Source organism: Eptesicus fuscus, chromosome 19 (genome assembly GCF_027574615.1).
Source record: "Eptesicus fuscus isolate TK198812 chromosome 19, DD_ASM_mEF_20220401, whole genome shotgun sequence".
NCBI classification, from domain to species: domain Eukaryota; kingdom Metazoa; phylum Chordata; class Mammalia; order Chiroptera; family Vespertilionidae; genus Eptesicus; species Eptesicus fuscus.
This window is the reverse complement of record NC_072491.1, coordinates 39,149,589-39,162,418: the sequence shown is the minus strand read 5'-3', so window position 1 is coordinate 39,162,418 and position 12,830 is coordinate 39,149,589. Positions and strand designations below refer to the sequence as shown.

Genomic DNA, 12,830 nt, shown 5'->3' with positions numbered 1-12,830 from the left:
GACACACAACATTTTCTTTACTAACCAATGAAACATGAAATAAGAAAATACGTCTCATAAATGATAGCTTATTCCATTAGGAAATACTTCATTCTACATTCTATTTGCACTGATTTCCCATCAATTTCATCAGGTTCTGTTTCTTTACTTCTGTTTGGGTGCAAAGTCCCATAATAAACAATAAGAAAAATAATTCCAAGGATAAGAGCAAGAGCTATAATAATACTAATAGGTATAAAATAGTCTGAATTAAAAATAGAAAGTGGGCAAACCCACAGCACAATCAATATCCCCAGAGTGGCCAGTACCCTTACAATATAATAACAAGACATTGGACATTTGGTATTCTGACCCTGAATATTAAAAAATGTAAAAATAAGAACAAATCCAACAACAATCCTGTATAAGAACTCCATACTTATGGAAGTACAAAACTTAGTTTGGTTTTTAAATGCCCACAATATACCTAAAAACCAAAGAAATGACAACAGACATAAAGCAATCTTCACATTTAAGAATAAAAGAAGTACAACACTCAGCATCCAAGATAATAATGTAAAAAACTTGTAAAAGAGATATGTGAGTTTTCGACAGGGCCCAATAAGGACATTTTTATCAGGTAAGGATTTTCTTAAAGATATTTGATAATCAACAGTCGACCAAGAAATAGCACAGCAAGAGACCATGAGGGCTGCATCTACAAAACAAAAAAATTTAAAAAGGTATATTGTTACAGGAATAAAATTTGCAATATTAAATTACCATATGCCATACATGCTTCATCTGTATTTACACATACCCACAAACACATGTTAGGTACTTTATATACTCATCTCATCTAATCCTTCGAGATATTCCTATTCCCATATTACATATGAAGGATTAATGCTTACAGAATATATATTATTGAACCCAAGTCATGCAGCTAGCAAGTTGCAGTTAAGATTTGACTCTAAAGCTACCCAATTCCAAAGATGGTGTACTTAACCACTGCATTAGACTGCTTTATAAGATTCTGAACTGTACAAATTTTGGACATGCTTTATTGAGCAACTGATATAGTGAAAATTACATACTATACTCTGGAAATTCTCTAAGACTGTTATAAACGTAGCTATTCCAGTCTTTGGCTTTGACCCTCGGCATATATATAATTCACTAAGACAAAGCATCATGTGAGAGAGGGAAGTGGGAAGGAAGGAAGTAAAAAAGGAAGGCTGGGAGAAAGAGAGGGAGGAGAGAGGGAGGGAGGAAGGAAAATTTAACTTAAGTATGAGTTGGGTGTCAGCAAGCTCAATTTCCCTTCCTATATAATAAAAGTCTAATATGCTAAGTGTCCGACCATTCATCCGACCGTTTGACCAGTCACTATGATGCACACTGACCACCAGGGGGCAGACGCTCCAACCAGTAGGTTAGCTCACTGCTGGGGTCCAGCCAATCGGGACTGGGCGAGATGGCCAGACACACCCTGGAGCCCTCCTGCAGTCCCTCCCCTGCCCCAATCGTGCACCTGTGGGATCCCTCAGCCTAGCCTGAGCCCTCTCACAATCTGGGACCCCTTGGGGGATGTCAGAGAGCAAGTATTGGCCCGATCCCCGCAGGCTAGGCCGAGGGACCTCACCAGTGCACTAATCCGTGCACCGGGCCTCTAATCTATATATATTTTTATTCATTTCAGAGAGAGAGAAAGATAGAAACATCAATGGTGACAGAGGAACATTGATCAGCTGCCTCCTGCATGCCCCACACTGGGGATTGAGCCCACAACCTGGGCATGTGCCCTGACCGGAAATTGAACTGTGACCTCCTGGTTCATTAGGTCGATGCTCAACCACTGAGCCACACCAGCCAGGCTATTCAGTAGTGTTAGATATTTTCAGAGGGAGAGTAGCTTCAAATAATTTAGCCTTTGGTGGTAGAGCTGATTTACATAACCTAAGTTTTTCATCTGCTTTCCATCTTCTAAACACTTGTTGATATTTCTAATCTGCTATTCTACTCTGCATTCTATTTGTTCTTGTAGGTTTACATTATTTTTAATCCTTTACTCTCCTTATTAGTGTGGTTCAGGAAGGAGCAAAAATAAAAGAATATGTTCAATCTTCTGAAATACTTCTATAAGTAACCTGATTTTTTTTTTTAACATTCTGAGTTATTCTTCCTGATTCTCAAAACAATACCTGGTTACTTAAGAATATTTGGAAATTCAGAGAAAAGTGTAAAGAAGATTAAATAAATTCATTCATAATCTCACCACCCATAAGCAGCTACAGTTAACATTTTTCATATTTTCTTCCAGACACTGTTCTATATAATAATTTCTTTGTATCCTTAAAAGTATCCTCATAGAAAATTTTATAAACTGTTTTTGTCTAAATTTTATTTTAGAATTACTTTCCTGTGTCATTAAAAGTTATCACTATTTTCTGTGGCTAACAGTTTTTATAGTAACACTAGTAGCCCTGCGCACGAATCCATGCGCCAGTAGCTCACTGCCACCCTCCAGTAGCTCTCTGCCCACTGCACTGCCCTCCTGTAGCTCCCTCTGCCCCCCCCCCCGCCCCCTCCCCTCTTAGCTTGCTGCCCTGTTCCCTCCTGTAGGTCTCCGCCAACTGCTTGTAGCTCGCTGCCCCACCCTCCTGCTGATCCGTGATCCGGTCGTTATGCTTCATGGTGTAACAGCCATTTGCAAATTACATCTTTATTATATAGGATTGTACAGTAACTTATTTACCAATTCTATTGTTAGACAACTGGCTTTTGTTTATATATGTATTTATTTATTTATTTTGCTATTTTTAGTTAATACCTCAACTTCTTACTTCAAGGAGAAACTAAAGAATGAGGATAAAACCTCATAATAAGAGGATAGAACTTCATAATATGAAGATAGTCACTGGATCCCATTGTGATCCAGATGTTATGTACTACTTGGAATCATCAGCAGATCTACCATATGATAGGCTATAAACTCTAAATGTTGAACTTCTCGTTTCAGTAACTATATGGCACAGAACACGTAAGTCCCAACCCACAAATTATTTGCATCACAAGGAAAAAGAGGTCTTATACACAATAGGTTCATTTTAGTGTCTTATTAACAAGCAAGGTAAAAATAATAATATTAGAAGGGACTACAACATTGAAGTTTGTGGGAAATTGGGAACAGAAATACTTAGGGAAAGAAACTGATCTCACAGGTGAGTCTAGCATAGAGGGAACTCCAGGAAAGATGACAATCTGGTATTCTGAGATTAATCCAAGTCTGCATGAAACCTTAGTCATTACTATTTTTTAACATCTCAAATTAAACAAATTAAATGGTGTGTTTTTTTAATGGAAATGTCAAACTGTCCTTTAAAATTGGATATTTTACCCTAGCAATGAAATATGCTATAATAAAACAACATATTGGTCAACTTTCATGAGTTTCTGTAGCATTTGCACTTTCATCTAATGATTGCAATTCTGGAAATTTACCCTACGGAATACTTTACACATGAATAAGATTATTTACAGCAGCATTTTTTGCAAGAGTAAAATATTAGGAACAACCTAACAACATAAACTGGAGCTTGTTAAATAAATCATGGTATATCTATAATTTGTAATACTATTCAGATAATAAAAATGAATGAGGGAGCTCTTTCTGTACTGATATGAATAGATCTCCAAAACATACTGTTAAATACTGCAAAAAAACAAAGACTTTTTTTATTTTAAGTTACTATTTCTATAAAAGAAAGGGAAGGAAGAGAAAAAGGGAGAGACACAAACAAAGAGATAATTAATATAGGCTTTTTAAATTATTTTCTAAAAGCGTCATCGAAAAACTGACAAGTTTCCTTTCTGGGCAGACAAAAGAAGGAATGGAAAAAAGCGGGAGGGAGGCAACGTATCTTTATATACTTTTAAATATTTAAACCATGTTCTTCTTTTTAAAACTTAAACAATTCTATAAAGAAAAACAATAAAAAATTCTAAAACCTGCCCAAAAGTTATGTAGTTAACATAAGATTTCAGAGGCATCCATCTAACAAAGGGTGTTAAGAAAGACTTACATTGACTGATATTTGCTTGACCCTGTTCCAGACAGGTGTAGAGCTGAAGAACAAGTTGTGGGCAGCCTTCCAGGTAGGTCTCAAATAGCCTGAGCATGCTCAAATCAGTCACTTCATCTATAACTTCTTTATGTGAATCAATTTGTTCTTCTATGAAGTTATCAGTTTTGTTCCTATATTTGAAAGCCACATGATAACCCTTTTTCAAGGCAAACCAATACCTGTAAATAAGAACATTTGTCTTGTATAATATATACTTTATAACATGTATATTAATGTACACAATAATTTGAAAAAAGTAGCATATGTTTAAGTACAGATTTTTCCCACAAACTTTCTCTACTACAAATTTCTTATGGTGGCTTTATTGAGATTCGAACTCCACAACCTTTTATTTCATGTTTGATGTGCCATTTTGTGCTAGCACTGTTAAATATACATTACCCCTTTCATCCTCACAATAATTGAGTTGAGTAGGTATTATTCCCATTTTACAGATGGGGAAACTAAGGCTGAAAAAACAGTAAGGCGATTCACTGACAGTTACACAGAGAATAAGGGGCAGACCTCGAGTCCAAACTGAGATCTTATGATTCCTAGTCTTAACCACTACTTTCTGAAAGACAAACTGCAATTTTCAATTCATGCAATTTATCTTTTTTTAAAAAATTGATTTTAGAGAAAGAAATGGAGGGAGGGAGAGGGGGGGAGAGAGACAGAGAGACACTGATGTGAGAAACATCTATCAGTTGCCTCCTTACAGGCCCAGAACCAGAGATCAAATCCACAACCTGGGTATGTGCCCTGACTGGGAATCTAACCCACCAACTTTTGGTGTATAAGAAAACAATTCTACCAACTGAGCCACAGCACATGTGCACAGGCTGCCCAACTCAGGCCCTGCTCCAGTCACAGACAACCAAATTAACAGGGAGCTGCCACACACATGTGCATACTGGGCCACCCCACACCCAACATAGGAGCCCCTAAACATATAAAGCAAAAATTAACAGACAATATTACAATAATAGTAAGGTACTTTAATACCTAACTTACATCAATGGATATATCATGAGACAAAAAAATCAATAAGGAAACAAAGACCTTAAATGTCACATTAGACCAAACTGACTCAATAGATTATTTATAGAATATTTCATCCAAAAACTGCAGGATATACATTTTTTCAAGTGCACATAGAACATTCTCTAAGACTGATCACACATTAAACCACAAAACAAGTCTCAATAAATTCAAGAAGACTGAAATCATATCAAGCATTTTTTCAACCATATTATAAAACTAGAAATCAACTACAAGAAGAAAATTGGAAAAATCAGAAACATGTGGATATAAACAACATGCTATTAAACAACCAATTGATCAAACAGGAAATCAAAAAATACCTGGAGACAAATTAAAATGAAAATACAACTTTCCAAAACCTATGGGATGCAGCAAAAGCAGTTTTAAGAGGGAAGTTCATAGCTATACAGGCCTATCTGGGTTGCAAGTTCCCTACTCCAGTTGGGGCTTGTTTGGGAGGCAACCAATTAATGTGGCTCTCTTGCCTAGATATTTCTCTCTTTCTCTTTCTTTCTCTCTCTCTCTCTCTCTCTCTCTCTCTCTCTCTCTCTCTCTTTCTCTCTCTCTCTTCTCTTTCTCTCCTTCCCTCTTCCCTTCCACTGTCTCTAAAATCAATGGGGAAAATATCCTCCAGTGAGGATTAACCAAAAAAATTTAAAAATTTAAAAATAAAATGAAAGAGAAGTTACAACTGATAACATCCTATATAATAAAAGCCTAGGTGGCATCATGCACAATGTCATCACAAGATGGCCACCACAAGATGGCCACCCTCATGTCATCACAAGATGGCCTCCACAAGATGGCTAGCAGGGGAGGGCAATTGTGGGCAATCAGGCCAGCAGGGGAGGGCAGTTGGGGGTGACCAGGCCAGCAGGGAAGGGCAGTTGGGGGCGACCAGGCCAGCAGGGGAGAGTAGTTGGTGGCCATCAGGCCAGCAGGGGAGGGCAGTTGGGGGTGATCAGGCTGGCAGGGAGGGCAGTTGGGGGCGATCAGGCTGGCAGACAGAAGCAGTTAGGGGCAATCAGGCAGGCCAGCAGGGGAGCAGTTAGGAGCCAACAGTCCCAGATTGTGAGAAGGATGTCCGACTGCCGGTTTAGGCCCAATCCCTGTGGGATTGGGCCTAAACCGGCAGTTGGACATCCCCCAAGGGGGTCCCATTTTGGAGAGGGTGCAGGCCGGGCTGAGGGACACCTCTTCCCCCCCCCCCCCACCCCCATGCACAAATTTCGTGCACCGGGCCTCTAGTAGAAATATAAAGGATCATTATATGCCAACCAATTGAACAGCCTAGAACAGTGGTTGGAAAACTCATTAGTCAGTCAACAGAGCCAAATATCAACAGTACAACAATTGAAATTTCTTTTGAGAGCCAAATTTTTTAAACTTAAACTTCTTCTAATGCCACTTCTTCAAAATAGACTCGCCCAGACCGTGGTATTTTGTGGAAGAGCCACACTCAAGGGGCCAAAGAGCCACATGTGGCTCACAAGCCACAGTTTGCCGACCGCGGGCCTAGAAGAAATGCACAAATTTCTAGAAAGATACAACCTTTCAAGACTGAATCAGGCTCACTGGTTGAGCATCAACCTATGAACCAGAAGGTCATGGTTTGATTCCCAATTGGTGCATATGCCCAGGTTGCAGGCTCAGTTCCAACTGTGGGGCGTGTAGGAGGCAGCTGATCAATGATTCTCTCTCATCATTGATATTTCTATCTCTCTCTCCTTCTCCCTTTCTCTCTGAAATCAATAAAAAATGTTTATTTTTTAAAAAGACTAAATCAGGAAGCACCTCAAGACATGAATTTAAGTGTAGACCACATCTTACAGACACTATAGACATCTCCTAAGAATAAAATCAAAGTCTCTAGAGAGGACTTGGTGAAGGCCTCACAATTTTTTCAGGGGCAATGACCAGAACATAATCATGGATACTAGCCTAGGCATGCAAGAAACAAGGCAATATGAGTACCCAATAATAGAAGCAGAGCCAGTAGTAACAAACTTGTAAAAGCTTCAGATATTGAAATTATAAATAAAAAAGATATGCTATGTTTAAAGATATAAATGGCAAGTCTGAAATATCTGCAGTGAACAGGAAACTACAAAAGGTGACATAGCAAACTTTTGAAAAGAACCAAATACAGCTTCTGATGTAAGAGCTTGTTAGATATAGTGAGAATATCTAACTTATATTTGCTTTCAGTCCCAGAAGGCAAAGAGACAAAAAATGTTAGAAAGTAATGACTAAGAATTGTGCAGAAGTGATGGAAGTTTCAATGAATCATGAGAACTAGCAAATCTCAAGCAAGAGAAATAAATCTATACATAGATATATTATAATTAAACTGTAGAAAACCAAAGGTAAAGGAAAAAATCATAAGAGCAACCAGATGGAAAAAAGACTGTCACCTAACACTTCAAGAGAAACAATAAAAACCAAAAGACAAGAGAATGTAATATGAAAAAATAAGATAACTAACTACTCATCTCAAATTCTATAGCCACTAAAATATCTCTCAAGAAAGCTAATGAAATACCGACATTTCTAGACAACCAAAAACTGAAAAATGATGTCAACAACAGACTCACAATAGATGCAATTCTGGACCTCAGGCAGGCAGAAGAAAAGTGATCCATAGTGGAAAGTCTGAGACTCAAGAAGGAATAAAAAATAAAGAGAATAGTAAGTATATAGGTAAATATAAACAAAATTTAACTATATAAAACAGAAATAATAACACAATAATATGGTCTAGTGAGATTAAACACAAGAATTAAAATGCCAGCAATATTAATGTACAGTATATGTTAGGAATATGGTACATGGAATTCAAGTGTTTTGAGGTCTTCATATTATTTTTGAGAACAATAAAGGTTCTGTTCAACTTTAGACCTGGGATAATTTACAACAGCACATTATGGGATAACTCAAGATTGCACTTTATGGACTATGCTTCTATATAGGATGTAGTATACTAGAGCAGATCAATGCTCCTGCCAAAACAACTAAAGAAATTGGAAACTGAGCTGGTGTTTTTGCAGATACTTGTTGCCTGGAGGTACAAGGGCAAGATGTTGAAAATATGGATTTTTCTCAGGTAGAGGGTTATTGTTAGAACAGAAAAAAATAGCAGAGGTTTTAAAGACCTTGTAGGTCTAAAGACAGGGACCTCAAAAGCTCAGTCAGTTTTCCCCCCAGGACATTTAGCAAATTTTGAAACATAAGATAAAGGCTAAACCCTAAGGAGAAAGTCCTGAAAAAGCAAAGCAGAATTTTTCTGACAGTCTTGTGGTGCCAAGGAGATAAGGACCTAGTAGTATTCAGGACATGCGGGAGGGAGCATGACTACACCAGGCTCTCAGTGCCCTAGAAGGCTGCACCCTAGGAGCAAACCAACATAGACGGAACCGCACTCTAAATGTCCAGGAGAGAAAAGGAAATAGTATTATCTGGAGCCTCTATAATTTTTATATATAATGTCTAACATTCAATAAAAAATTACTAGGTATGTCAAAAGAAAATGAAAATCAAGGCAATTTTGCCTTTCTTTTATAATACAATTTATAACTTATAACACAATGTTCTGCAGTACCTTCAAGCCATTATTTGAAACACCAAGGAAAATAGTTCTGTATATATGAAAATTTTACATTTATAGAATGGCAAATAAAGAATTTACCACATTTCTAAACTCTCAGCAAGGTAAATGTTATCCTTCTCTAAATATTATAACTACATAATTCTCATTATTGCTCATGCAAAATATTCATTAAATATTATTTATTACACATTAAAAAGTTATCAGCACTTTTACTCCATCCCTTTAAACATTTTCATCTTATTGAAAACATACAGTTTCAAAACTAAACTCCAATATCTACACCTAAAGTACTTTCCAGCTTCCCTAAAACCTGTACTTTTTTCTCATTGTATATTTTGTTTCTCTTACATACTCTAACCTTACTAACTCTAGCTTTAAAAAGACAAAGTATGTGAAAATACTTTGAAAACTATAAATCTCCACACAAATTTAATGGCATTTATTATTATTACTATCAATTAACATATAAAAAGCCTGAAAATTTTTAATACTTTCAACTAGTCGCCATGAATATGTTGCTTTTTAATAGGACAGAATCAGAAATTAATCTTTATGTAAGCTATTAAAATGGTCCAAATTCCAAAATTAAATGTAACAAAACAGTATGTTATCCTCTTAATGTGCTTTTAATTTTTCTCTTTTAAGATCTACAGATATCTCAGAGGAGAAACCAAGATGGCGGCATAGGTAAACACCTAAACTGCTGCCATGCACAACAATTTCAAAACTACAACTAAAAGACAAAACGGACATCATCCAGAACCACAGGAAGTCTGGCTGAGTGGAAATTCTACAACTAGAAGGAAAGAGAAAAGCACACTGAGACTCAGAGGAGCTGCAGGAGGCAGAGGTACTGAGAAGCGCGCGCAGAGAGGACTGGCAATTGAGTGTGCAGCTGGCTTTCTCAAGCGGGAGGGAGACAAAAGCTCCAACTGCGCTGAACTCCAGTTCTGGGTGAGACTCTGGGGACCCAGACTCATTCGGGGTGAAACTGGACTGTCACGAAAAAGAAAAGCACACTGAGACTCAGAGGTTCTGCGGAAGGCAGAGGTACCGAGGCGTGCGCGTGCACAAAGAGAGGGCTGGCAACTGAGTACGCAGCTGGCTTTCTCAAGCGGGAGGGAGACAAAAGCTCCCAACTGCGCTGAACTCCAGTTCCGGGTGAGACTCTGGGAACCCAGACTCATTCGGGGAGAAACTGGACTGTCTGGCAGCGGGCAGAACTCAAGGGCAGCTTTCTCTCAGAGGTGCTTGCAGTGATTACCACACGACACTGAGACACAGGGGCCTATTAGGGCAGGGCTGACGGGAAACCAATGCTGTCTTCTCTGCCCTGAAACTCCGCCCCATCCAAGCTGAGCACAGAGGCTTTTGCAAGTCTTGTCTCATAAGGGTGTCTCCAGCACAGAAGTTCTCCCAGCTGATCCTCGCAGCCAATTGGCCTGGAGGTCAATTCCTCCCAGTGATACCAACAACAATCAAGGCTTAACTACAACAAGACTGCACACAGCCCACAAAGGGGTGCACCAAGAGTGTCCATCTCAGGTAACTGGGGAGGCTGAGCCAGTGGGCCCTATAGGACACCTAGCACACAAAGCCACTCCATCAACTCAGGGAAGCAGCCAAAATGCGGAGACAAAGAAACAGATCACAAATGAAAGAAATGGAGGAAAGCAAATGACTGGATATAGAGTTCAAAACCACGGTTATAAGGTTTTTCAAGAATTTGCTAGAAAAGGCAGATAAATTTAGTGAGACCCTCAAGGATATGAAAAAGAACCAACTAGAAATTAAGCATACACTGACTGAAATAAAAAATAACATACAGAGATCTAACAGCAGAATAGAGGATCGCAAGAATCAAGTCAAAGATATGAAATACAAAGAAGCAAAAAACACCCAACCGGAAAAGCAAAAAGAAAAAATAATCCAAAAATATGAAGATAGTGTAAGGAGCCTCTGGGACTACTTCAAGTGTACCAACATCAGAATTATGGGGGTGCCAGAAGAAGAGAGAGAGCAAGATACTGAAAACCTATTTGAAGAAATAATGACAGAAAAATTCCCCCACATGGTGAAAGAAATAGACTTACAAGTCCAGGAAGCACAAAGAACCCCAAACAAAAGGAATCCAAAGAGGACCACACCAAGACACATCATAATTAAAATGCCAAGAGCAAAAGACAAAGAGAGAATATTAAAAGCAGCAAGAGAAAAACAGTTAATTAACTACAAGGACGCACCCATACGACTGTCAGCTGATTTCTCAACAGAAACTATGCAGGCCAGACGGGAGTGGCAAGAAATATTCAAAGTGATGAACAGCAAGAACCTACAACCAAGATTACTCTACCCAGCAAAGCTATCATTCAGAATTGAAGGGCAGATAAAGAGCTTCACAGATAAGAAAAAGCTAAGGGAGTTCATCACCACCAAACCAGTATTATATGAAATGCTGAAAGGTATTCTTTAAGAAGAGGAAGAAGAAGAAAAAGGTAAAGATAAAAATTATGAACAACAAATACATATCTATCAACAAGTGAATCTAAAAATCAAGTGAATAAAAAAATCTGATGAACAGAATAAACTGGTAAATATAATAGAATCAGTGGCATAGAAAGGAAGTGGACTGACAATTCTTGGGGGGAAAGGGGTATGGGGGGTGCAGGAAGAGACTGGACAAAAATCGTACACCTATGGATGAGGACAGTGCGGGGGGGAGGGGGGTAAGGGCAGAGGGTCGGGTGGGAACCAGGAGGAGGGGAGCTATGGGGGAAAAAAGAGGAACAATTGTAATAATCTGAACAATAAAGATTTATTAGATTAAAATATATATATATGTATATATATATATTAAATCCTATAAGTCTTTAAAAAAAGATATACAGATATCTTAAAAGTAAAGAGAAAAATTACTTTTAACAGAATTAAATCTCTTAAGGTAATATTGAAAAGATCATATGAAATTAGATATACAGAGAATCATGGAAATCTTAAGGCCTATTTAGATATTAAGTTTCTTTAACTATTAGTTAATGTTTTTGAGCATGATTCTTAAAGCTGTTTCTAGTTCTGTGCATGATTCTGTACCAGCTTACCACATGGCTACTACATTATTGCAGTAAATTTTTCATTTGGTTAAATCAATGGTACAAGTAACTTAAAAATTAAGTGCTCTAGCAGAGTTGCAAGTGATAGACATATTTGCACTATTGGGCTTTGAATATAAAACATAAGCCGAAACCGGTTTGGCTCAGTGGATAGAGCGTCGGCCTGCGGACTCAAGGGTCCCAGGTTCGATTCAGGTCAAGGGCATGTACCTTGGTTGCGGGCACATCCCCAGTAGGGGTTGTGCAAGAGGCAGCTGATCGATGTTTCTCTCTCATCGATGTTTCTAACTCTCTATCCCTCTCTCTTCCTCTCTGTAAAAAAATCAATAAAATATATTTTTAAAAAAAAGAATATAAAACATAAGATCACAAGACATAGAAATTAGTCTTTTTCCTTCCCATAAAAAGTGAGCACCTATCAGAAAAAGTAACTTAATTAGGTAAACTAAAACATAATAAACCTGGAAAATTCTGACAGTACAGCAATGACTCATATAAACAGCAACAATAAGGAAGTAATCTTTGTGCTATATGCAAATAGGGGACCTTTGTACATTAGACAACCTAAATACAGAAAGGCAGTTTCTGTTCGAATAAAAGAAAAATTGTGTTAATGATCAAAAGTGTATGCTCACCTTGTAAAAATTCCTCCTTGCAAGCAGTGAAGTAGAAGAAAACGATGCTGACTTTCTTGGCCTGCTTTCTTTAAATCGGCCTTGTACCAAGAATAACTAAAACACTGGACCACAAGTGTTCCAACGAGCATAAAACTTACTGTTAAAACACCAAAAACATATTGTCCTTCATGGAAAAACCTAACAGATACCCAGATGTCCACAATTAAATCAGTTATATAGATTATAATGCCAACAACTGACATCATAAAATTCGATTTAGTATATTTCATTATGAATCACTATAGCTCTTAGTTGTCTACTTTCTTCTCTGATACAAAAAGGAAAA

General features: G+C 37.8%; 1 protein-coding gene across 1 annotated transcript; it reads right to left on the bottom strand.

Annotated features, from left to right (window-relative positions):
- Positions 1 to 12,830, bottom strand: XKR9 (XK related 9). Its single transcript, XM_008150350.3, has 3 exons — positions 12,503 to 12,830; positions 4,065 to 4,285; positions 1 to 697 (listed from the first exon to the last, which is right to left on the bottom strand). The coding sequence occupies exons 1-3, from the start codon at positions 12,772 to 12,774 to the stop codon at positions 69 to 71; spliced, it is 1,122 nt and encodes a 373-aa protein (XP_008148572.2). The 5' UTR covers positions 12,775 to 12,830; the 3' UTR covers positions 1 to 68.

Excerpts from the sequence above, each read along its gene's own strand:
- XKR9 (XM_008150350.3), bottom strand. The coding sequence starts at position 12,774 with ATGAAATATACTAAATCGAATTTTATGATGTCAGTTGTTGGCATTATA. Across the intron at positions 4,286-12,502 it reads CAAGGAGGAATTTTTACAAG|GTATTGGTTTGCCTTGAAAA; the intron begins GTGAGCATACAC and ends TCTTATTTACAG. Across the intron at positions 698-4,064 it reads TCAAGCAAATATCAGTCAAT|ATGCAGCCCTCATGGTCTCT; the intron begins GTAAGTCTTTCT and ends TTTGTTTTGTAG.